The sequence below is a fragment of the Apteryx rowi genome, unplaced genomic scaffold (assembly GCF_003343035.1).
Source record: "Apteryx rowi isolate R43461 unplaced genomic scaffold, aptRow1 scaffold_457, whole genome shotgun sequence".
In the NCBI taxonomy this organism is placed as follows: domain Eukaryota; kingdom Metazoa; phylum Chordata; class Aves; order Apterygiformes; family Apterygidae; genus Apteryx; species Apteryx rowi.
This window is the reverse complement of record NW_020450713.1, coordinates 238,094-264,755: the sequence shown is the minus strand read 5'-3', so window position 1 is coordinate 264,755 and position 26,662 is coordinate 238,094. Positions and strand designations below refer to the sequence as shown.

At 33.7% G+C, this 26,662-nt stretch overlaps 1 protein-coding gene across 4 annotated transcripts in view; it reads left to right on the top strand.

Annotated features, from left to right (window-relative positions):
- Window positions 1-26,662, top strand: part of SLC30A9 (solute carrier family 30 member 9) — a 55,231-nt gene extending 28,569 nt beyond the window's left edge. For 2 of the 4 annotated variants that reach the window (XM_026077529.1, XM_026077528.1), the window contains exons 9-18: window positions 1,681-1,783; window positions 4,624-4,679; window positions 5,944-6,079; window positions 6,503-6,542; window positions 6,992-7,063; window positions 7,534-7,641; window positions 9,403-9,568; window positions 15,263-15,392; window positions 17,850-17,963; window positions 20,138-26,662. In XM_026077529.1, the coding sequence (XP_025933314.1) occupies window positions 1,681-1,783; window positions 4,624-4,679; window positions 5,944-6,079; window positions 6,503-6,542; window positions 6,992-7,063; window positions 7,534-7,641; window positions 9,403-9,568; window positions 15,263-15,392; window positions 17,850-17,963; window positions 20,138-20,182 (970 nt within the window). In that variant the 3' untranslated portion in view covers window positions 20,183-26,662. Of the gene's footprint in view, window positions 1-1,680; window positions 1,784-4,623; window positions 4,680-5,943; window positions 6,080-6,502; window positions 6,543-6,991; window positions 7,064-7,533; window positions 7,642-9,402; window positions 9,569-15,262; window positions 15,393-17,849; window positions 17,964-20,137 lie in introns of those variants that run through there. The other 2 variants (XM_026077530.1, XM_026077531.1) reach the window with 2 other exon arrangements.

Here is a 26,662-nt window from a genome sequence, read left to right as displayed (position 1 = left end):
TTTTTGACAGCTCTGTAGCCTCGCTATGTTTTTTTTTTTTTAATTATTATTTATTATATAGTACTCTTGATCTTTCTACCTCCAACCCACTGGGCATCATTAATGAATTAATAATGTTGCTGGACCTGAAACTTGAAAATCTTAGTGTGGTTTCTTCTTTAGAGTTCTGGGATGTCAGATCCCCCCACAAATACGTAATTTGTATGGGTGAAATAAAATTTATCAGCTGAGTCCCTATTGTGTCCTCTGAACAGGTGGGGGCCCTAAAAGTGCGTTGCACCTTCAAATAAGCTGTCAACTCCATTAATACAACATTGAGAAGAAGAATACAAAAGTCAAGAATGTATTCATGAATCTCACTGTAATTTATTTCATTTTCTTTCTGTGCTAAAGCTGTACTATGCTGTGAGTTGGAAGAAATTGTTATTAAAACAGGAAGATTCAATTGTGGGTTAGTGTTATAACAGACTTCCTTTCTGCCTGGGTTATTCATTAACTTATGTTTTTTTTTTTTTCTCCCCACCTATAAATTATGATAATGCTTTCCATCTTGGGAGATAGAGACTGAATAAAAAATTTTAAATAACATTCAGGTCGTTGGGTGGAAAGCAGTATAGAAGGAATTGCTACCTCCTGCCTCAAGAAGTTGATATATTCTGTTAGAAATTCTTTAAGGCTGGCCTTAAAATGAACACTGTTCAGTACACTGTATAATTCTGTGTGTGGCAACGGGCTGAATTTGTGCTTCCTCAACTTATATGTACTGTCTTGTCATGTGGTTGTTTAAAAGTGCAACTACAACATGTTGTTAATGCTTGTTTACAACACTAAATGTCATTTGAATACTCTTCAAAATTGCCAATGTGATAAACTTAAATATCTTTAAAAAGATAGAGGTGAGTTATGTAATCCTTTAGTCTGATTTCTTTTGTAGTACAATTGTAACAATTAACCTACTGATTACGATAACAAATGGTTGAAGTGGAACATGTCATATTTGTGAGAGTAAAGACTCTAATTTTAGTACTAATAGTTATTCTGCTCCATACAACATAACACAATGCTTGCTCTTGTGATCTTGTAATCTAAAAGGGACTTGACAAGTCACACTGGACATCTTGATGGAAATTACCTTAGAAAATTTTTACAGCATAATCTATTGGTTATTCCCTGTCTTGTCTTCATGTCTGTCATTTTACATTCGTATCCGATTAGGAATTGCCCTAGCTGAGATTGGAGTGGGGAACCTTATTATGAGGGGATCTATAGGAGGCAGAAGAATTGAAGTAAGACAAAAGAGGTTAATTAAGGCCTGTATTCCTCCACTGATGGGAAAAGCTTGATGAGTATATAGATAGGCAATTAGTTGTGCTGAGTTCTGAATGTGATGGTAGTTTTCAGGAAGTGTAATCTGTCCGGCATTGCTTACAAGTTAACTGTTTCAGGAAAATAAAATGCATATTTTACATATCAAGTTTAGCTGAAGGTTTTTTTTTTAACATAGTAAACATGCAGAAAATATGTATGCCTTATCTGCCTGTACAGGTCTCTAATGAACTGATATTTGGTTTCATCACTTGCTGGCAGGTAATGCATGATTATACAATGCTTCTGGTTTTGCTGAAAATATTAAAGGCCACATATTCTGTTGTTTAGCTTATTTCTTTTCTTTATTTTCAGAAATGGGTTGAATTTTTTCTTTAAACTACTTGCTTGGGTTTACACGGGTTCTGCAAGTATGTTTTCAGAAGCCATACATTCTTTAGCAGACACTTGCAACCAGGTGAGTGTTTTTAAAGATAGATACTTACAGTAATTGTGTTACAGTTGAAAGCAATAATTCAGCATTTTTGTGTTTTATTTAGTGAGTCTCGGGTGCATGACAGAATTCTTTGTTGTCATTTATGAGCATACTTTGTAAAGGATATTGGTGTTGAAGAGAAAAGCCTAGAAATTCCAAGTTTGTCAGCAGCAACTTCTATTAAAAATGACTTTCAGGTTATGCTGTGATGTGTATTTACAGTGGTCTTCCTGTTTAGTACTCGTGTGTTCATTTTTGCACTAGCTTGTATGGTCTACATGCTTATTAGTAATATACTTTAGAAAGAAAAGGCTAGTACTTAATCTAATGGCCATTTAAATAATGTCAAAGCAAAACTTTTTTTTTTTTTTTTTTAACTAAACCATTACATCTGGGAGAGTGTTTTTTTTTTTAATTTAGTTATTGAATAATTTCTGGGTTTAGTCACTCAAATTACAAAGCTTGCCTACAGTGTGACAAGCTGTGTGTGCTTGCAGTAGGAAATGTACTCTTTTCTGTGTACATGTAATATGTATGTATATATTTATTTTCCTGGGGACAAAAGTGAGTTTCAGTTACAAAGTAATGTTATTGTTATTTACATTTTTTATCAAACTGCGGACAGATGAAGACATGTTTTATTAGGAATTCACACTACTTACAGAAACATTGCTAAGAAAGAGCTTTGTTCTCTTTTGTGAGTACAAAGCTGCTGTTATTCTGTTGCACATTTACTTTCTAAAACTAGTGTTTTTTACAGGTATTAGGTTATCCAGCTGCTCTTTTATTTGCCTTTTAAATTGATGTCAGTATTTTGGTGGAGAATTCATAAACTAACAGCAGAATTATTGATCAAGTCTAGAAGCATTACATATAGAGTCTAGAAAGATTCACCCATAATCATAAGTAAAGTCTATTTTAATAATGTTTGGACTAGTATTTCTGCTCATGTAATACTATTTGTAAAACATCTACATTATTTCAACCTCACCTTGATTATTTCTCTATTCCTTTCTAAACTCCTGGTGTTTCATATAATAGAGCATTCCATACTTCAGCTGTGACTTATTTTTCCCTTTCATTAAATGAATAAGATGAAACTGCATCCAAAAAAGGTTTAAAAGGGTTAAAATATTAGTCAAATATACAATCATTAGGAAATAATTTCCAGGACAGGCTTAATTTTGTTTGTCACAATGCATACATGCAATGTTACCAATTTTATCCTTAGAAGAGCAGTGGCAGTGCCAAATCCATGTTAGTCAAGCTACACGCTCTCTGCTCATAGTAGTCAGCCTCACTCACTGCCCTAACAGACAAGAATGAGGTATAGCTCATCTGGAAGTATTATTGAGTGTGTGTCCTGACGCTTCTAAAATTAAAATTCTGTGGTGKTTTTTTTTTTTTAAATTCATGTTAATGTCAGAATGAGACAAGTCAGAATGTAGATTTTTAAGGCTTTTTAGAATTAAATCAAAAGGCAGCAGTTGTAGTAAGTAGAACCATACTGAGCTATTTGATGGATCATCAATGGGACATGAAACTAAGATCTGCACAGTATATATCTTTATTATTTTGGTTAAATGTTAACTTGAAACACCTTCCCTGTCAGGCAAAGAATGACAGACTTTGTTGTTTAATCATCTCTTGGTAGAAGAACATTGAGAATGTGAGCATCATGGTTTCTTYTTCTACTTCTAGATTGTCTGGTGGCCAGCTGTAGCACAACTAGCCACACATATGGCATGTTCACTTTGATGGGTGGCATGACAGACTCAGGGTTGGGCGTGTTATTATTAGAGTGAAAGGACCAAATTAGTGTTGACTTTTCCACTATTTCCCTGGGGTGCCTGAGCCATACATTGGGAGACCTGGCAAGCTCCGTTTTTCCAGTGTAGAAAAAAATCCTTCTTTTTCTGCAGTTTTTGATGTAGCAAGACTTGGGAAATAAAAAAAGTGAGTGACTGGAACCCACTGGCAAACCAGAAAGAGTCTATGGATACACTGTGATATGAGGCTGCTATAAAAAAAGAACAGTCTTATGCTTCTTTAACTTTGAGGAATGTTCTGACCCTCAGAGCAGATTTTAAGTATTTTAACATTATTTTTGCCACCCTTTTTATTTTGGTTTTACCTGGTATGCTTGTCTGTCTGAAAGACTGAGTTGAGAGCTAGTGTTTTGCTTTGTTTCCGTTTTTTTGTAGTGATCTTATACATTTTTTTGCGGTTCCAGCTATATAGTGGAGAGAGGGATGCTACTAATTCAGCTGATAATACTTAGGGATTTGTGGGGAGGCAGCCTTAAAGTTAAGGTATGTGAGAGGAACTTGTCAGAGGATGTCAATTTACAGGTGAATCAAGTTTGATAGTGATATTAGCTACCACCTATAAAAAATATTTTTTTCATTCAGTTTGGGAAATTGTTAAGTTTACTAATAAAGGAAGCTGCAATGTAAAATAATTACACTAAATTGAGAATGCTGTCACCATAGTCTGAGAATATTTTAATAAACACTTCTTGAAGATAAACCAGCTTTGTTTCCTGAAGAACTACATCCCTTTATATTAGTGAGACAAAACTTGCAATCACACTTAACATTCTCTTTAAATTGTGGTTTACAAATGTCTTACAGTTACAATTAATAATTTTATGGCAGGTAGGTATTGGAAGACAGATATTGAGGACAATATTCCAGTTGTAATATAACATCAGAAACAAGGCACGTGCAGATAAGCAAATTGCATCTGATTTTATTTATCTTTCAAGCTCAGTCAGTTTTTTATATTTTTCAACTGATGGTTTTTCCTTTTGTCCTAAATAGGCATTACTAGCTTTGGGCATCAGTCAGTCTGCAAGGACACCTGACCCTAGTCATCCGTAAGCTTTTGGAGTAAATAATGGTTTCAGTAATTATATATAAGAGTAAGATCAGTTCTTTCTTGTGCATCCCCCTGTTCTTTTTAATTTGCTGTTTTGTATAATTTCTAAAGTGTATTTTTTTCTATTTTTACAATAGAAATAATAAGAAAAGGGATATCTACCAAACTGCAGGAGTTTTAGCTTCAGTGTCTTGATGCGTGTTATATTTTGTGATTTTGTTCTGTTATGCTTTTTAGTGTGCATTGGCATTATTCCTTAAAGTTATTCTAAATAAAAGATTACTGTCCTCTTTCCCTTTTCTGCAAGGAAACCACTTGTATCGTTTAATACAAGTAAGGAGATGTGTTTGACAGAAACGACTCTTTTTTTTTTTTTGTCTGAGTAATAGAGATTTTTAATGATATGTTCTTGCAGTTTCATGGAAAGTTGAAGCTATTGTCTTTGTGATATTTTCTTGGAGATAACGTGCTTTACCCTTCAAATTCTCGGTTGGACAAGTCATTCAGACTATAAGCAATAGGTTAAAGCATGTCTGATTTACAGAATTAGATAAGCTTTTCTTCATTAAGAGCATCAGGTATTACAAAAAATGTTTTAATCTTAAATTTGTCTAAACATGCTTTGCATCTCCTTCCTCTCTCACTTTTTTTCCTTCTTCCTTAATAGTCTTCTGTACTGTTGCTTTTTAAATGTCCCTAAAGAAATATATGGTTGTTGGTAGCAGTTAATACAAAAAAATGAATAAATGCACATTTTAATATTGCTTTAGCCTTTCTCCCTGCTCATAAAACTGCATGTGTTGAAAGTTTGCAGTTAGCTGCGCTGCCTAAAGATGTCACGTGTTTTATAATGTTAAAGGGAGTAAAGTATGTAGACTAGCTGCCTATAATGGCCAGAGTTTTCATTTAGAAATAACATTTCAATAAAATGTAAATGCAACATACTCATTAAACACTAGAATGATTTTTTTTACATTAATAAATACCTCAGTCTCTGCACAAGAGCTAGTACAGCTATTTAAATAGCTGTTTAAAAAGGAATTAGAAAAATATCTTTGTGTATACTAAATATCCTTTTTCAGATGGCCTTTTTTTTTTTTTTTTTTGATTAGGTTGGATTTAGCAGCTGTATTTTAAGTAAATGCCCAGTCATGTGGTGCTAGTTTTCAAGACATGGAAAAACTTCATGGAAAAACTTGTAGATATATTTACTAAGAGCTAGAATCTTATTTTCTTAAATCACTTTCTTTGTTTTTATCTAGGTATGGTTTCACAAACATGCGCTATATTGCCTCCCTGATTAGCGGGGTGGGAATTTTCATGATGGGTGCAGGACTTTCTTGGTATCATGGGATCATGGGTTTACTCCATCCTCATCCTATAGAATCTCTTCTCTGGGTAAGCAAATCTTGTTTGGTATTGTACCTGTAGGTAATACTGGTGGCTTAATAAAAAGTAATAGCATACTATGAAATACACTTCTTGAGTCAGTTTGAATCCCAAAAGAATTAATTCCAATCAGCTTTACTGAGAATGTTTCAAGAAAAAATCATGTTGAACTGTAGTTGATCTTGCAGCAAAATGAGGTTGTCCTTTAAAACCTGAAATTTCCCTTCTCACCTCCCAAGATCCTTTCCCATTTTGCAATATATATTGTACAGTTTGGATGTTTTGGTTGTCAGGTCATTTTCTTGTAGTTATGGATACCTGCATGGCAGAGTGGGGAATTCAGAGTGAGGTTCTTGAATGCTGCAAGGAATCTGTACAAGTATGTATATAATGTGATAATTAAGAGACATAATTTTTTTTGTTTTCATATAGGCATACTGCATTTTAGCAGGATCATTGGTATCTGAAGGAGGTATGCAGTATTAAGAAATATTTCTATTTGTGTATTCTTAATCTCTGACAGTACAATCTGAGTAATTATAATAATAATTGATCTTTGCTTACACCACAGAAAAGTTTTGAGCTCTGCTGATAGTTGTGTTGTATTTGGGAAAACTTTTTTCCTTTCCTCATATGCCTATGTAATAAAAAGTTGAACACATAATTTGAGAGCATATGTAGAATGTCATTTTTTTATATTAAACTATCGATGAATAAACTATTTTGATTTGTGTGGGGAGGTATGCATGTAGATAAAAGTATATAGCTTTGTGCTTTGCCATTAATCAAAGTATTCAAAGAATTGATAGCCAGAGCTTTCTAGATGACCTATTGCTAAGGAAAGGTTTTCTCTTTTCAAAATTGAAACATAAATTATTTTGCCTCTAACCATTTTCAGCAACTACTCTGCTGTTGTTTCAGCTACCCTTCTTGTTGCTATAAATGAAATTCGGAGGAGTGCTCGAGCCAAGGGTCTCTCATTTTATCAATATGGTATGTGTTGTTATAGTAATAAGGTATGTGATTATTTAAAACAGAATCTGTTTACCTGTATTTGCATAATTATAGAAAGCTTGTCTCTCTTCCCTTCCCCCCCCCGACCTGCTTAATCGATGTGTTTTCTATTCTAGTAACAAACACATTTTACTCAATAGATAAAAACCTATTGATTTTAAGTAGCACTGCTTAGATACTTGTACTAAAGTAGTTTTGCATTCTTCAGGATAAACTGCCTGTTAGATTTTCAGATATTTTGGAGACACTTCCATAAGCGGTGCAAGGCTTGCTCTATATATTTATGAATGCTTTAAAGTGTGCACATATGTAAAAATTCACACTTTACAATTATATGCTTATAGAAATTTTTCCTCTTAACTTGCTGATGTGGATGTGGTTTATAAAGTACTATGCATAATATAGTAAGACTAAGATTTCTACAGCAGTGCAATTTTTGTTGAATACAGTTGTGCAGAGTCGTGATCCTAGTACAAATGTGGTGTTACTGGAGGATGCTGCTGCAGTTCTGAGTGTGGCCGTAGCTGCTACCTGTATGGGTCTGACTTCTTTAACAGGTAAATTCTACCTCAAAATGAGACAGGCTGGATGTGAATTTTCTCCTGTGCATGATATGAACACAAAACATGTTTTATTTGGCTTATACCAGTCGATTTAAATATATGGCTATTCTTCTTTAGGCTTATTGTCATAGTATGACTTTATTTCCACCTCACCCTGCCCAGAATGTCAGTTTTGTTAGCAAAATGATTGAAGATTGACAACAGCTATTCTTCAGTTTTTAAGTAGACCATTTGTTTGTTGCACACTTTTTATAAAGTGTATTGCTGTATGATTTACAGCCAGTGGATAATTTACTACTTACACAGGCTTCAGTTTGTGCAGAATTCTTCCACTAAGACTGTACATGCTTTTGCTGTTTAGTTGCTTCATGCAGTAACACTGTGTCTGGTGGCATTCAATTACAGCTTATTGTGTTTAAAAAAAACCCCACCCTTGTGTTACAATCTGCCATTCAGAGCTGATGAATTTAGTGAATTTCTAAAAGTAAATTTTGATGAAAATATATCTCTGCTCTTTTCTGTTTCTCCTACTGTGTTAGCTTCTGGAGGTTTTATACTGTTTTCTACTCTGATTTCCAATAGATTGAGTTGAAGATATTTAAAATTAGAAAATAAAGTTGATGTGTTTTTTTGATGTGTCTGTTATTGGTGGGATTAAGCTTGAAAGAGTATTTGCATGCCAATGGGTCTAACTTCCTTTTGACCTGTTTTGTTAGGCAGGCTAAGGTATTCTTTTATTAAAAGTATGTTTATTATCATCAATTATGTAAATCACTTCCTGTCTTAATGTGATTACATAATTTGAGCTTCCTTATTCAGCTCTATGCATCTCCATGTGCATGTGGGGAGGGTTTAAGGAAGCAGTTCTATTCTCCCTTCAGATACAGAATGGTGTTAGTGTTGTTCAGGAGCAGTTATTTTAATCTGAAGGTAATGTGGCAAACCTAACTCATGCAAATATGATGATCTATATGGCAAATGATTCAGAGCTGCAAAAGTCTGCCTTTAGCTGCACAGTTAAGTTTTCTAAAGGGAGAAGAGTATTTATTTGTTCCTTTGTAGGTATTGGCTTTAGTTTTTTAGTTGTTTAGAAAAATAAATGTGGTAATTTTTGTTTCTCTGTAGGTTTTTAATGAGTTACTTGCAAGTTTCATTCTTTATATAGACGTCAAATTAAAATTTTTTTATTCCATCTCTAGTTTCCTAACAAATCTGAATATGAGTGAATACATGGTTAGCACATCCATTATGCAAGTTCTGCGTTCCAGAAGTGGTTAATACTTGCAAGGTTTTAAGTTGATAGGACAGTCTTATATGATTCTTCCTATACATTGATCAAAATGATGTATATATATAATTGTCTTTATAAGACAATGTTGCCTTACTGATGAAAGAACAGACTTTTGATCATGCTACTACCTATTTTTAGGTGTATATCATTTTATATTCATAAAATTAAATTATATCCCAGAACCCAAGCAGCTGACAGAAGAATTAACTAATTTATTAGTTCTAGAGGAAACAGGAGAGTGTGATATTTTTAAGAGAGGGAGAGAGGGATATGAGACTTTATTTTAAGGATTTGTTTTCTTCCAACTTCATCTTGTTCATCAATAGTAAAGTACAGAACTGCCAACACATGAATTAAAAAGAAGAACCCTATGTACTTCTTTCAGTGTGAAATTTGAATTATCTGCTATGTTTTAGAGATACTCTGTGAAACTAATTTGATTGTGTGTGTGTGTTTGTTTTTAGGAAACCCCTATTATGACAGTTTGGGGTCTCTAGGTGTTGGAACTTTGTTAGGAACTGTGTCAGCATTTCTAATCTACACTAACACAGAAGCCCTGCTGGGAAGATCCATTCAACCTGAACAACTGCAGGGACTTACCGAGTTACTGGAGAGTGATCCTGTTGTAAGGTGAGAATCTGGGCAACTCAAAATCTCTAATAGCCCAACAAAAAGCAAGAAAATAACATTTGAAAAGAATAGTTCAAGAACTTTAAATGAAAGAAATATTTTTTCTTTTTTCTTTTTGAAGAGGGAATCTTCTGGATTAAGATTTTAGAAACTTAGTTTAGTTATTACATGCTAGAAATTTAATAAGTGAATACTTCTGTCTGTCAGTTCTTCCACAGCTGAAATAAAATTTCATATACATTCTCACAGTTATTAATTACAGGAATTGACATATGACTTAATGAGAGTGCCATCGCAACTTTAAAAGTATGTCTAAATGCCTGAAGTGCAAGCACAGAAATGATACTGTAATGTTGCTTTTATAGTTTATTAATACTTAAATGTTTAAATTCTATTTTATTGTTAATATTCAGTCTCTGGAATTCTGTAACAGTTGCCAGTGAAGTGCTGCAGTAGTGTTATGATGTAACGGATTCTGCATATTAGATGCTTACAGAATGAAATCAGTGCTAGTTTCCCCGATTTCTTTGGAAATTTACAATTTGCAGCGAAATAAGAAACTTATAGGCCATTGTATTTCTGAAATCTTGTTTAAAATGCTTTTTAAGGAGCTATTTTAGCTAACTTTAGCCCTATTAACCTTGATTTAAAAGCAAAACCCTTTTTGTTTTCTTCTTAACCTTTATTTTGGTGTCAATCGGCTGGAGTATGTTAGGGCTTTTTTATTTGTGGTCATTGCTGAGCTGCGGACAAAAGAACGAGCCCATTAGTTTTGGTTTCACGTGTTCCTTTGTTAAGTAAGTGCTGCATCATCTCAACTGCAAACAACAGATGAATGACATGCCCTTCGTTCTAGAAGCTAGGCGTGTTGTTATAAACAAGATTCCTGTTTTGGAATAGAGCTGTGTTAAAATTTTCACTTGTCAGTAACTAAGCTCTGTTAAAGTACTGTGCTGGCCATGCATTAGTTTGAATGGTGGAACATATGCTAACAGTGTTGTTTTAAAGTAATGGAGTTCACAGGGTTATTTACATGTGAGTTTGGTAGCTGTTTTGTCCAAAGTATTGGAATCCTAGAATCCTACAATTTAATTTCTTCTATCCCCCCAAAACATTTAGTGTTATATTCCACTCTGTCGACAGCCATAATTTCTCAACAGAGTAGATCTATCTCATCTCCTTCTGGCCAAAAACATTTTTTAAAATGAAATGTAATTTAATTTTAAAAAAGCATGAAGATAAAATTTCTTGTGGTGGTACACTGCTTAGATGCATATTTCTCTTAACGCTAGAAGCTGAAGCCTGTTCAGGTACTTTCCGTAACTCTGTCTGCCTTCTGTATTCACTCTGTCTCGAGTGGTCTCTATGTATGATCCATCACATTATTTGGCTTGATTCCTCTGAATTGCACAACTTGTGCTTCTCCCAGCTCCTCTTGTAGTAACCCTAATACCTTGTGCTTGGTTAAATTACATCTTCTAATAAGACATTTGGTCTTGATCTCAGAGTTCTTTATGGTGTACAGCTGTATATTACCTTTGCTTGTGATTAGGAATACTTCGGGGGAAAAAAATTCCTTCTATTTTTTTTTTTTTTTCCCTCCTTACTCCAACCTCGGGCTGTGGGTGGGTTTTTTTTGTTTCTGTTGTGGGTGGGTTGTTTGTTTGTTTGTTTAACTTATGAAATGAGGAAATCCTTTTAGCATCAAGTGTTTCTCCCGAAGACTACTTGTACATTTTGATCAACTTAGCTTTGGACTTGTAAGACTTCAGGCATTTTCTCAAACTTACCGGCTCTCTCATTTTTTTTTAAATATGGACACGGCAACTGTATATACTATTTTAGCATTTGTCCTACTGACACCATATGCAAAGAAAAAACAGCTCCTGAGTACTGGGCTGCTTATACAGCTGTGACTAGTATTGACACTTTCTTTTTCAGCCTTTCAGGGTCTTTAGCTATCAAACTGTAAACAAGTTCCCAATGCAATCTTTCTGTAGTAGTTTGCATCCTAGAATAGAATCTTTTTCTTTCAGGGAGGGTTTGTGATCTTTATTTTCAGATGTGTTCAGTGAAATATGAAGGGGGTATATCTGAGAATAATTTAACATTCATCAGAATGTGTTTTGGGTTCAATTTGACTAAAGAACCCAGAGGCTCTGATTTCCCCTCTTCCCCGCAATTTATTGCTCTCTCAGTAGGTCACCTGAACATCATGTTCTAGTGATAATTATAAAGTATTTGAGTTATCTAGTGATAATTGCAAAGTATTTGCGTTATTGGACAATACTAACTGATATACGACTAAAATAAATGATCTCTGTGTTACTAGTCTTTTTATCAACTAAATCTTGATTTTTTTTTATTTATTTTTTTTTGGTGGGATTTGTTTGACAATGCCTACATTCCCTAAAACTTTGTTGACTGGAATTAATCCGCTTCGTATATAATTTTTTCAGCTTTTCCACAATTTTGCCTTAGGTTTACAGGTGAAGTGCTTTTTAGTTAACTGGATTGTCTTATTTGCCATTTTGAAATTTTGGCACAGTGTCGTTAATACTTTTTTCAGTTTCATCGGTACTGCAAGATGAAAAATTGATTGGCCTTCACAGTTACTCTCAGTTTTTTGGGCTCTTGAATGCAGGTTATGGAGCCTGCTGAATTAGAAATATTTTATTTCTTTTAACTATGCAATATACCTTTTTGTTACTAATAGACTGCTTTGTTGTGCTAGCGCATTGTTTTGCTTTTATCAGATCAAGAATACAATATTTGTTGCATGTTTCTACCTATTCTGTATCATTAGTAAAAAATTTTACCATTTCCATCTAGTAGCAGGTTTGTTTCTAGGTTATGCTTTGTTTCTAACTATACTTAAAACAAACAAACAAAAAAACAAAACCCCACTTCACACTTCTAGTAATGCCTTTATTTCATTTCTATCAGTTTCCTGGACTTCACAATTTCTTTTTATACTGATGGCTATTTACTTACTCTTTCTTTATATATTGCTGTGTAATTTCTAGTTTTAGCCCTTATTTTATCAATGAACTAGAAGGGGTTTTCAGTCGAAGTTGTTCTCTCAGTTGGAAAATTATTTGATTCTGTGTTTTGCCATATAAACATTCCATTCTTAACTCTCATTCACACATTTTGCTCCCTAAGTTTTTCTTGTATTCAGCTTAATTCACACTTAGGAAAATAAGCTTTTGAAACTGAAATGAAATATTTTATTTGGTACAGACTGTTCTGATCTTGTTCCTGTGGAATGTTATGACTGGTGCTCAGGTACCCACTAATTTTTAGTGACTGTTTCATCTTTATTTTTTACTTATAACAGATATTTGGTAATTGTACTACTGTTGTGTTGGAAAATATATCATTCTAGTTTAAAAAAAAATAAAAATCTACTGATGACTCACAATTCATAACTTAAAGTCCTCTATGACAAATTTTGCTTTAATGTCAAACTTACTCTGTTCATTAGTTTGAATTGGTGGTCTGCACTAGCAGCTCAGAAGCTTCCATGCACAAGCTTTGTAACATAAGTTTTAGCATGCATATTTGTGCTTCTGAATTACTAGTGACTTTCTCCTCCTGATTTGCTGTCTTATCTTTTCTGGACAGGTTATAAACAGTAAGTTTTTTTTTTTTTTCTTTATATATACAATAAATGAATCATCCCAATGAGTTCTGATATCAAATTACTGCCTAATGAAACATCTCAAATTTCTTTTATTATCCTCTCTCCTCTCTCTGGTATATCGGCACTTGATAGTTCTACATTTTTGAATCATGCACATGAATTCAAAATCTCGTCAATAATCTTCACTGAACCACATCTGATATCTTAAATACCCTTCTGTGTGAGGAGATAGTTTGATGCCATTTTGGCTACTCGAGTCAATATTGTTTTGATTTGGTAGCTTCTCACAAGTTTACTATGTAAACTTGACTGGAGCTGGAAATTCTTTATAGCTACTAGTAAGCTGCTAGTTCTTCTAATCTGCCTACATGTTTACTAAGATGTATTTTTGGTGTCTCGATATTTAGTTTGTTCTATTTCTTTTTTTAATGTGCTTAACGCTACTCTCTTCCACTGAGCATTACAATAAATTCCTCCTGTTCTCTGCAGGCTGTTCATTTTAGCAGGCTACTTCAGAAATATGCCTTCCACTTCCACCCACTACCCCCTGTGAAATTTCTTCTAATTTATGAGCGTTCAGATGTGAAGGAACATTTCTAGCTGGGCAGAGCAAATGAAGTGGTTAAGGAACAGTGCATCCTAATTTTAAAGGTGCTATGAAATTGCACAACTTAGTAAAATTAGTGAAAAAAAATTTGTACTTTCCATCAGGTGAACTTTATTGTTGAATCTAGATTTTATGCTGGAATTTTAAATTTGTCAGGATTGGATTTTTCTGTCAATAAAACCAAAATCTTTGAAATACTTTGGGGTTTTTAGTTGACCTCAGATATTTGTTTTGCTTTGGGAATGTCAAAATAAAGCATTTCAAAACTTCTCTGTGATTTATGCCCCATATTTTAGTCTTCCTGGTTTTGATGGAAAAAATGTGGAAACCTATTCTGCAATGGCAATTTAAAATTCTACTCGGTTTTTAAAGATAAGTGAAGTTTGTGTTCATCTAATTAGAAAAAAATAAATTTTACAAAGTTTTACATTTTTGAAATGCATTACAATATGTCTAGATCCTCTAATATGTAAGTTTACTTCATACCTTATTACCCCTGAAAAATGGAGGGCTTTTTGTTATTGCCTATATTCAGAAATCTTGGAGCTTATTCACAAACAGGAGCAAAACTGTATGAATAGAAAAACAGAAATCTTCAAAGGTCAAAAATGTAAACATATTGCAATGTTCACATTCTGTAATGTATTAGGAATCCATAAGTGAAACATTTTCACCAGTTACAAACAGCTATATTGTGACTAAGAATGATTTAATAATTCAGTGCAATCAAAGTGAGTTCCAAACACATTATCTCCAACTTTCTCTCATATCAAATATAACTTGGAATAGAAAATTCTCAAGAAAGTCATACCTTTACAAATTGTACTTATTTTGGAAAGGAAGTCTCTATAATTGTAGCGTGTCCTTTCAGTATTTGGCAACAGATCGTTCTTCCTTTCCTCGAAATCGGTGTGATTATTAGATTTTAAAATAATTGCATATGTATATTTCTTATTCCAGAAGAAATTATCATTATGTCCTAGAGTAGGAGAAAGCATAAAAACTTGTGTGCAATAGCAAATAAGTTGAATTTTGAGTTTGACTCAGATTTAGGGAAGTTTTCACTTTTTATTGTGGGATGTATTTGTGTGTGTGTTTTTGTTTTTGTTTGTTTTTGTTGTTTTTTACTATTAGTCTAGTTCAAAATCTACCATGCTCTTTGTAGTTTGTTTTCTTACTAAATTCAGCTATATATAGATGTGGGTGGGATGCTTGTGTTGGCTGAGCAAGTTACCTGTGGAAAAGATATAACTAGTTAAATACAAGTCAGTATTTAATAGGAGAGTGTGGTGACGTAATGAGGATTTGTTAGTCAAAGGCCATGGACTTCTAAAATTACACAATTGTTTTACTGTGACAATGTTATGAACACCAAAAGTCAAACTAGCTAGTTGTTTGCTGTATGTTGTTCTACATTTTCTTTAAAAATTGTGTGTTTCAGAGCAATTCATGATGTTAAAGCCACAGACATGGGAATGAGCAAAGTGAGATTCAAGGCAGAAGTAGACTTTGATGGACGGGTTGTTACTCGTTCTTACCTGGAAAAACAAGACATTGAACAGCTGCTACAAGTATGTTTTAAAAAGTGTTTTTGTAATTTCCAGCATTTGATTTTACTTTCCCWATTTCAAGTATGTTCAAAGCAAGTTTTTCAAACAGATGGGATATATTCCACTTCTTCATTTTGAAAGATTGCAGATGTTTTTACTTTCTGTCAGCGTGTTAAATATCTCTACACAGAATCATATTATTTGCTGCTGAAATAGAGCCATTTCTGGGTTGAGTAAGGCCTGGGTAGGGAGGAGGGCAGGTTTTAATTCAACTTTTTCTTAGAAAATACAGGTTTGTCTGAAATCATTTTGATAGGAACATAATTTTTCCAAGAAATATTTATTAATTTATATGCTCTCTAGTCAAAATTAGAAGCCTGTCACCTCTGTTTTGGCAGAGGCAATCTCCTTGCATGTTGAAGATGCAGTGTTATGGTTTACAGATCCTGCCATTCAAACTAAGCTTGAATATGGATTGCTTGTGTCATGTAACTTAGCAGCAGTTAACAATTAACCATCCTTAAGTGAGTGTCTGACTCTGATTTTAAGTAATTCAGCTTTTTTTTAATCCCATGCTTCAATAAAGAAATGCAAAACCACTCTTGGATGAATTTTACCTGGCAAAGCTACAAAACATGGAGTATAAAGTAAAGAATAATTTACTTTAAAATCTCCTTGTATTTTAGATAAGCAACTATAGTCATGCAATTTCACCAATAACTATGGCTTATATACATTTTCTTTTGTAGCTACAAGTTTTTTTTATTTTGTTATGCCTTATATACTCCTTCAAAATGAAAAGTAGATGTCAGATGGTATCTTAATTTTATGTTTATCTGTTAAATGTGACTTACCAGGTATCTGAGTTTACATATAAGTTAACTTAAATTTAAGCCATTAGCTGATGTCCCGTTTTTAATAAGTACCACCCCTTAATATCAAGAGGGTGCATTGTCTTAAAAAAAGTGCAGTAAATGATTTTTTTTTTTAATTGGATTTTAATTTAATACATTTTTTTTCTTAGAAGGAAGAGTGCTATCAACTTTGTACAACAGAGATACAGCAGATTTTCTTGGTTTTATATCGCCAAGTCTCAGTTGTTTTGCTTTGCTGTTGCAGCTGTTCAGTATACTGCTTTTCTTTAGAAAGGCTTTATTAACTTTTGTTCCTTACCTGCTATTCCTTTTGGTGTTTTACATGCAACCTTCATGGGTTCTTCCAACTGGTATTGTTGGGAAAGTTCTTCCTTAATGTTTCTAGGTTGGCAACTGTTTTTTATACAAGTTACATAGTTCCATCTGCTAAGCATCTGTCTGCTATGAGACCATTTCTGAAGGATAGTCATCAGGATGCATCCATCTGTAGTCAAAACAGACCTAATACTTGCCTTTTGGACTATATATATTTTTAAATAGATCATCCTGTAGCGATATCAACATTGCTCTTTCCAAAGTTGTGAAATGTTTGTTGGAATGCTCTCATTCAGATTCATCTTGTTTCTTTTGCTTGTTAGACTTGCCTGATCATAGTTACAACTTAGTGTGGTTGGAGTATTTTTTAAGCTCACTCAATTATACTCTTCTTCTTTTCACTGTTAGAGTAATGGGAAAAATGAACTTTATGTTGTTTTGTAGTTGTATATGCAAGAAGAACTGATTATTTAATACTTGCTCTGTCTGTCAGCAGTAACCTATTTGTCTCAAACATACTGCAACCTTACCACCTAACCCTATGGCCGAGATACTGTAGTGTAAACGGCTTCTGGCCAACTTGGTTCTTGAGTGTGGGACCTCTAAGAGAAACTAGTAATACTGTTGTCATACTTTCTTTGGTGTTTCTAATATCTGTTTTCTAGAGAGAGGAATTCTCACCTGTAGTGGAAATCTGCCTAATATTAGAGGGAGTGTAGCATCCTGTCTTCCTTAACCTGATTCCTGCAGTTTGGTATGCTCTTGGTCTCCAAGGCTGAGTTCACATCAGCAGTCTTCTGGTTTTTGGATATCACAGTGCGGTAGTATTTACAGCAGGCTTCACAGTATTCCCTGTGGATTTTGAGTTAAGTTGGTAGTGTGATGCCCACAGTAAGCAGTACAATGGAATAGCAACAAGATATGGAAATGAGGAAGGAATACCAAGSGGTAAGCTGCTTTACCTTGCTGTGAGCAAGTGATACCCTGGATACTTCTAGAAAATGAATAAAATTCTATAAACTTAGTCTACAAATAAAGGAGGAAATCCATTAAAAATAAAGGGATGTTTTATATCAGATGCAAGTGTAATGATAGGGCAGTCATTTTCACCAGATAAATACCATTTTTCTATGTCTTTGAAACATCAGACTAGATGTTGTTATGAAAGAAAATGGCAAAGGCTGATAACTTTNTTGGTGTTTGCAGGCCCAGGAAACATGTCAGGATCCTTTCTAGCGTTTTTTCCTTTCTTCTCCATCTCAACCTTTTAAATTTTCTGTCTTGCTAGGAAATTCAACAAGTGAAGACTCTTGAAGAACTAGAAGCCTTCATGCTTAAGCATGGTGAGAATATCATTGACACACTGGGAGCTGAAGTAGACAGACTTGAGAAGGACCTAAAGGTAAGATTTAGCTGTTTGTTAGGGAATGTTTATTCTGTAATACATTTTAAACAATATCACTGCTTCTACTTTTGAGGATTGTCTTTGGTTGATAATCCTAACGCCAAACTTTTTGCTATGGTTTTATTTAACTATATTCTGGCCAGCAGCAAGCCCTTACTTTGCCTTTGATCTGTTTGCTATATATTTTGGTCAGAGTTTTATACCATTGTGGAACACATTTTTCATGAARTGATACCTGATTGTGTTTTTATCAGTGCTAGGGTAGTCTCAGAATGTCAGGTTATTTACAGGCTTTTGAATTCTGTTTTAGTTATAAAGAAGCAAATTTCAAATGATTTTTAATCTACCAGTTAGCACTGTATCAGAACTGATATCACTGTGTGATGAGGGCTCTAATTACGTTTCCTTTTCTGTCTTTGGTAAAGCAGTACAATGTTTATTGCTTTATAGATCTGTCATAACTTTTTAATCATTACATAAAAATTCATAATCCTTTTTTCATTCTGAGTTTTAAAAATCCTTTGGCTGATCAACAGAGGATTGTTACCATTTTTAATTTCTAATTATTATATGGCCATTAAAATCTTAACCCAAGAACTAGCTGTGGGTAATTAGAATGGCTTGCTTACTTTCATTTTCTCTTTGTATGTTCTTTGTACACTGTAAATAGAAGCAGTTTTGTTCTGAGTAGTCTTATGACAAAAGTTCATATTTTTTTTATCATATTTAACACATTATTTGTCTCAGTCCTTGGAAAGTCTTGTGTTACATCACTGCTATGGATGGAGACCTATCTGTGGTTGTATGTGACTCTAGGCCTGTGCTGGTACCTGACTACTAGCTCTGAACAGAATTGGAGAAGTATGAGATTTTTAGTATTCTCTACTTCTGAGTGTAATTTTTAAAGCATTTTTAGATCCCCAAACAAATGCCAAACCAAACCTGGAATAAAGTTTGGGCCTGAACAAACAGGTGKGTGTGTCCTGTGTAGGTGGAAAAGATGGATATTTTGCATGTTCATGCCCTCTTGTGTTTGACCAGCAGAGGGAATAATACTGAATCATCTAAGGATGGTATATCTCACAAAAAGTTGTTGGTGAGAACTTTTGTATAGTACCTATTCTATACATTTCCATAGTAGGCATTCCAATTTTATATTTCTTTACAAAATGCAGAGTTCACTTCCTTGTTCTTTTATGGTTAAGCATTTTCCTTGCCTGGAGTTGCAAGGCATGTGGCCTGACAAATGTTTTCACAGGTTGAGGTCAGTTCTGTAGTATTTTCTAGAGTGAATATAGAACTATAAGTATACTGATTGCTAGACAAATACAGCCCTTCCATGACTGCCTTTTGCCTTCATCAGGAGACACCGCTCAAGAGTGTGACCTTGGCTGTAGTGTAGAATTTTTGAGAAATATTCTGCTTTTAATTTCATCTCCCCAGAGTGATGCTGTTTAAAATTATTATTTTTGAGTATAATTGCATCAGGAGATCTAGTTCTTCATGGTTTTTGAGCAGCAGGCTATTTTAAACATGAATACTATTTTTTGGTGTATACAGGGATTTCAGTGGTTGTGTTGCTATTGAGTATGCTTTACTAAATATGCTAGTCAGATTTACATGCCGGATGACTTTGAAGTCAGTGATTTTAAACCTCACATAGATTGTACAACCCATGTAATGACCATAACATTTCTACAGTATCAGAAGATGCATATTTCTTAACAGAAACGGTATTTTGAATCTTTGTAAATAGCTTCAGTGGCATGGAACAAATTATTTCAGTAATTATCTGGTATTCAGGAAAGTGCCTGTTAAACGTGTGTGTCATTTTAAGAAAGTTTTATGTGGACAGTTTTATATAAAAACTAATTGCCTTTTTAAATCAAAAGAGCTGCTTCATACTTTTTAATGCATAAGAACTAATTTAGCTGTGAAGTTGAAAAATATTTGTCAAATAAAAAGAGACTTAATCTTCAAAATTGCTTATAGTATAGGATATATTTATTGAAGTTATTCTTCATTTTAAAATAGTCCCTATGTTGCCAGAAATAGGGATTTGTTATCCAGGTGATAACATCATACCAGAAATCCATCATTTGTATCCATGCGCAAATACGTGTTTGAATATTTTTAATAAAAATATTTTTTGTTTTGCTTTTTTTCCCCAGCAACGAAATCCTGATGTTCGTCATGTGGATTTGGAAATATTATAGACTTGACAGAAGAAGTCTTTAGGTTGCTACCATTTTGGAAAAAAGTTGTATAAAGGAATGAAAAGCTTCTGAAACTGCAGTGACCTCAGTACCATACCTCACTTACTTTTGCTGTAGGCTTCCTGGACTGTTAGCGCTGTTTCTGGAAGAACATTAGACTTGCAGGCAAGAATTTCTATGGCAAAATCAATTTCAAAAAGCTACTTTACTTGATTTCCACAAGAGAATCTGTCTGAGTGAATTTGCTGCAATTCAGAACTAGAGGCGATGTTCAGTTAGGCAAATATTACTGCCTGAAAATATAAAACATGCTTAGTTTTCTGTTGTGTCCCTTTGCAATCAGTTTGCACTTCGTTAGTTTCTTTCAAGATATCATTCAAGGTTCTTGGGAGATATTAAGATTAGCTAGGAAGACTTTGTTCCAGTGGAACCTGCCAACCATAAACTAGTTGTTATTTTCCAACTGTGTAATTGTTTCACAGTTTTTCTTTTCTATGAGATGAGTTCTTTCTAACAGGCACTGGTCTTCTCTCAAGTACCACAACCTGGAAATCTGCTTTTTGCCACTGTTGCAGTTCACAACAGCACTTCAGAAAATCAGGTTTTTTTCCCCTCARTGGAGTCAACTTTGTGTGGTTAGTCAGAGTATGTTGAGTTACTGTGAAGAAATTACTGTGTAGAGATTTTTGTGAACTTCCTCTGTTTAGATTTTGTTCTTTTTCCCCTAATTGTATACTTTTTCTCTTATTTGTAAATATCTTCAGATGTAATCTGGGAGATATTTATGACAGTGCTTATTAAAATTTGCCTGGCATTTTTGGCTTTTTAGACTTTTAATAGGCTGTATTGCCAAAAATGGTCTTTGCTAGAGACGTATTTGGAAGTTATAATAGTAAAAAATGTATCAGAAATATTTATAATTAAACAGAAATGAATACATTGTATTTTTAATTTATTTACCTATAGGCATTATCTGTAGTCTGAATTCTGAACTGCTTGCTTTGTGTTTTTTTAAGAATCAACCTTGCTTGTCTGGGAGAGTGAAACCAGTAGTTCTCAACAATCCTGAGATGAAGTGCCTAGAGTTTATAAGTTTGAAATGTGCAATTCTAGCACTATAAAATAGGCTTCTAGAATAAGGCTTTCTGCAATAGGCACCCAAGTCATAGCAGATTCTTTGAAAATCAGTCTTTTAATAAAGTCTATGAGTACAGATCATGCAAATCTGTTAATTGGAATATAAATGAAATAAGTACAGATAAATGAGGAAAATTCTTTATGCACTTTGAAATATTTCAGTAAAATGAAAATTGCTTATGGGTGAGAGGTGGCAATTAGAGCCTCCTAGTGACTCAGTTGCTGAGTAATTTAATGACTGACTTGCTGAGAGAAGAAATATTGATATGAAATACAAGTTTTCAAAAATCAATTTGTTAATCTTAAATTATAAACATTGCAGCAAATAGTAATTGTGGAGACCAATATGTCAGGATTTGATTAAAAGCTTTGTAATATTTTTCATATAAAATGTCACCAGTGAATTATGAGAATTTAAAATAGCATGCCTTTTGACAATTGCAAAGCACTTTGCATGCTGGTCATTTTAAGTAGAATAACATTCCAGTCTTTTGTTTTTTTAAAAATGAGACTTCACATACTGTAATTGTGGGCGAAAGGTCTCTTTAGTACCCTTGTCCATAATTCCTTTTCACTAGTGACTTCTTTGTAGCATATTAACTTATTATGGTTAATCCAAAAGAAAGCTGCATTTGTCTGGTTTTCTCCTGTTGTAGAACTAGTTAGTATACTTAAGCCTGATGATCTGAAATGCGCTTAGTGAAAGAGTTTAAAGGTAATTTGCAAATGTACTGTCTCAAATAAGTAAGAGATATTTTAGCATGCTATAAATCATTTACCTGCTCCCCTCTTCCCCTCACCCCGTGTGAGCTTCAGCTCATCTTGGTATGCACTCTGCTATAGTCTCATTCATGAAGAGCACTGAAATCTGATAATGCATATCCTTTTTCCTTCTCCCTTGAATATTTAAATGGATTTTGAATTTGAATAGACACTTAAAAATCGTTATTCCAGAAATGTTAAAAGCATGAATAAAAGGGGTGAAAATGGGCAAACGTTCTTACTGTGGGGGATTAGTGGAGAGAGGAAATTTGATGTAAATGGTTTGTATGCTGGCATTAGTGATGAATGAGTAGAGTTAGTCTGCACTTTGCAGGGCAGAAGTTTCACTCTAAATGCTGAAATGTTCCCATATCTTATTTAAGAAGAGACATGAGCATATGTTCTTGCAGGATGTCTACTCCAAAGCCTTAAAAATGATATTTTCTTATTCATCAGAGATGTAATTTGTATGAATTCTGATCTTAATTTACTTATCTGAGTCAGAAGCATACCCATCCACACACTTTTTGTTAGTATTCTCAGATAAAATTCAGTTCTTTCTCTCCCATTTTCATTATTGATTATATCATCACAATAGGTTAAGTTTAAGAACCTACAGCTTGAATGTTTTCGGTAATGTTGCAATTGCATAGTTTCAGAACCTCCTTTCGTTCTTAAAACTGACCTGGATGGTGGTGTGTTAGAAAAAGAGGCAGGCTGACTGGTTTTGGCAGTCCCTTATGGGTTTGCATATCTTGCACTTGGGTGAAAATATTGATTCATTGAGCCTGTCAGTTTGTTTGGAAAGGAAAGGTAATTTCAAATCGCTAGAGTTTAATATATATTATAATTTGCAGATTGCCTTTTAACAGATTTGACTTTTTTTTTTTTTTTTTTTTACACAGTGGTCTTTATGGTCTAAAACTTGAGGTGGTGTGGATCCAGTACTTAATTTACTTTTCTTTTAGTTTTTTGGAGGAAGATTTGTAGATAGTCCATTTACATGACAGAATCCACTGAATTAAAGAAAACTTGCAAAGTGTGAAGGAGTAGAGTTTTTCTTTATCACAAATACAATTACTTAATTTTCCTTTTAAATTCATTTGAAGGATTGATTAAGGAAAGGGAGTGACAGCTAACATTTATATTCTAGGCTATTTTTCAGTAAAGCTTTAGTATTTTAAAATTTATTTTTGTAGACTGTTTTGACCTTAAGTTTATTTTTTCAAATTGTGTTCAAAGTACTATTGTCCTCTGCTTTGTGAAAGATTGCTTATTTGTTGCATAATGTCTCATAATTCCATAAAACTTTTGCTGTTTAAAAAAGAAAAGAAAAAAAAAGAGTCTTAGTATTTCAATATACTGAGTGATCTTAATATATTTTTGCTGGATGCTAATAATACATATTTTCCTATATGATGATTTTCTATAAAAGATAAAATTCTGAATTCTTTGCCCCCATGAATCAATTTCAGGTCTAAATTGTCTCCTTTATACACTGTGAAATTCAACATTCAACATGTGCTGCTTTTCCCCTTTCTAAAGTAATTTTACTAAACATAAATATATGTGTGAGTGTATGTATTACAGACTGCAATTGCAAACAACTATGTAAAACATTCTCCACAATTACCTAAGGATTTATTAAGCATGGTGTACTAGTAAATCCTTTAGCGAACTACTGTATTGCAGAGGCACTGTTTGCTGTGTGTCCTGGTCTAATAGCAGCAGGTACTGAGGGAACAGGAAAACATTTTTAATGACAAGTTGCATCCTTTATCCTCTGTGGCTCATGCTCAAGCTGAAGGTATTTTTAGGCTCTGCTTTTCTCCTTTCTTGAATTCCCATGCAGATTTCTTTTAATAACTCTTACTCTTACTTGAGTAAGAGTAATATCCTTACTTTGAGAGGAGGAAGCCATCGTGGGCACCTTATATTTTAATAGCAGGGCTATATACTGCTCTTGGATCCTGGATTTTATACTAACTGCTTGTTTATTGATTATTTATTACAGCATGATTGCTGTTTTGAAAGCTCCAAATCATGTTGGCCAAAATTACCAGTTTTTTATGCTTCTGCTAGGTGCAGGTTGTTTAAGCTATATCACAAAAAATTAATTTCTTTTACGGAGATTTTTACTCTCCATCATGGTCCATCCTGAGGGGCGGTTGGGGGACATGAAAGAATTTTGGGTATGGTTTGTCTAGGTAATACGCTGATTGCAGCTCTGTTCTCCTTATTTGTTACCATTTTAGCTGACTTCTGTTTTTTCCTTAACAAAGAAAAATTACCCATTATGGAAGTACCTCTATTAATGATGAGTGCATTAAATACTTACAGGTTACATGCAAAGAGCTTTTAGGCTCTTATGTTTTGCAAGAAATGCTGTGATTTTTTAAAATTCTCAATCCTTTTTCTAAAGTTGATTTAGATGTCTGTCTTACAAAAGAATCCACAGAAGCATATTGTCTAAGACTTGAAAGAAAAGTATTCATTTTGTGGTCATATGTTCTTAAGGCATTCTGGCTTGGCAGAGTAGAACGATTGATTAGTATTGACTCCTGTACTAAAACTGAAGTTCTGTGCTTGCCTAAAGGCTTACATTGCAGGAGTTAATATAAAATGAAAATGCTTTCCCCCCCCCCCCCACCAAGTATTGTGCTGCTTCTGTTCTTATTGTTAGTCCTGAATAGAGAGTACAACTAACATCTCTTTTGCAGTTCACCTGCTTAATGTAAATGAGAAGTTGAGATGTACCAAAAAGATTATTTTGTAGAGGGGTTGGGTAGCTTAAAGAAGTAATTTTTCCTTTCTTATTTGTGAAACACAGAAATAATTAATATCAAAAGTAGACTATAGCTTTATTACAGGTAAAAAGAAATAAGAATCCATGCAAAATAGACCGATTTCTGAAATGTGTGCTCTTTGAGGAAAATAAAATGTGCCAGGAGCTCTGAATAGTTAAGTGAATTGTAGAAGCTGCAGTCAATCATGCTTTGCTGAAGCAAAACAAAAGAAAAAAGAAAGAATACAAGGAAGAAAAAACAGGATGTTGAACATCTGGGAATAGGAAAAGATCAACACAATCTAGAAAATGTGGCCAGAAATGAGAGGATGATTAAAGAGGAAAATGTTAACAATAAGAAATGGCATTTGATTAGGATGCATCAAACAATGTAGTATAAATCTCTGTCTTTTAGCAATGTTAAGATAGCTGCGAGATTCCCCCCCCCCCCCAAGCTGATTTTTTTTTCTCTCTCTAATCAAATTAAGATCAATGCCTCAGTTTAACTGTTTCCTAATATGGTGTTCAGTCTTACAGATTTAAACCTGTTTTCCCTCAGAAAACTTAGTCCTATCCAAGAGTGATGGTATAATCTCAGTCTGGAGATTTGTTTATGAATTGTGTATTTGGTGGGTGGAGGCTGAGTGATTTTAATTCTGGAAAAGGGAGTTGGAGTGAATTAAAGAGAAATAATGAATTGCTTCTTTCAGCAAAAAAACAACTGAAGCACCATTCAGAAGGTGTTCTGGAAAAAAAGTGCAGCATTCTAAGGACTGCAGAATTGTTGCAGTGGACTTGCAAGCGTTGTTGAATATGTTAGTCCATATTTTTGGGTTGCTTAAATGTCTGTGGATAAGCAAGTTTTCTAGTTAAATCATCATGTTCTGCAAAAAAGTTAAAGAGAACATTCAAAGCATAATGTAAAAAGGATGTACTTAAAAAAAAAACAAAACCCACAGAAAATAAAAAATAGATCGTGGTAGATAGAAAAACAACTTTTCTCCTAACCTATATTACAGTAGGCTCTCAAAGACAATTTCTTTTTTGTGTGTAAATCAGAACCACCAATTAAAATATAAAATCTTAGTTACTTCTTACAAGTCTTACACTAACAATAAGCCTGGACAAATTTTTGTATTTCCAGCATTCGTAGTACTGTTATGGGAAGGTGTCTTTCCTAAAATAGTGGAATATAGCTCCACACTCTTTAGCCTAAGATAAGTTTGATTTTTGTAACCTAAATTTAGACTGCATTTATTAAGAGAATTATTTCATGTAAAAGCACCTGGAAGTTGTGATCAGCTGCTTCAGATCTGAAGACAGAAGAAAAATGTACAGTGTTGCAGAAATGACATAATTTAAGTTTTTTTGGTAAGTTTCTCGTCAAAGTAAAGACACTGAAGAGGGATATGAAAACTGTCTGAAAAAATGTCTAAAGCATTTGACAAGCATTTAGGCTGTTACCAAAATTGTATTAAATCTGAAAGCCAACAGTGAGGATTTTCACTGGTAGTAGAATTTTCAGTGAGTAATCTCAAAATTGAAATATGCTTTCCCATGCAGCCTTTTAATCAAATGTATTCTCCCCCCATTCTCATGCTTTTGTGTATTGCTTTTTCATTCTATGTCTAGGTTATTACATATTAGTGTGAAGAAATCATTTTAATTTGTGAAGTGTAGACATTTAAGTATTTGTTTGCATATGTTTTCTTTTGTAATTGTAATTGACAGTGGTACATCCTGTAAAGACCTTTGGAAGTTGTAATTATTCAGTAAAATGTTACATAGCTGGTAAA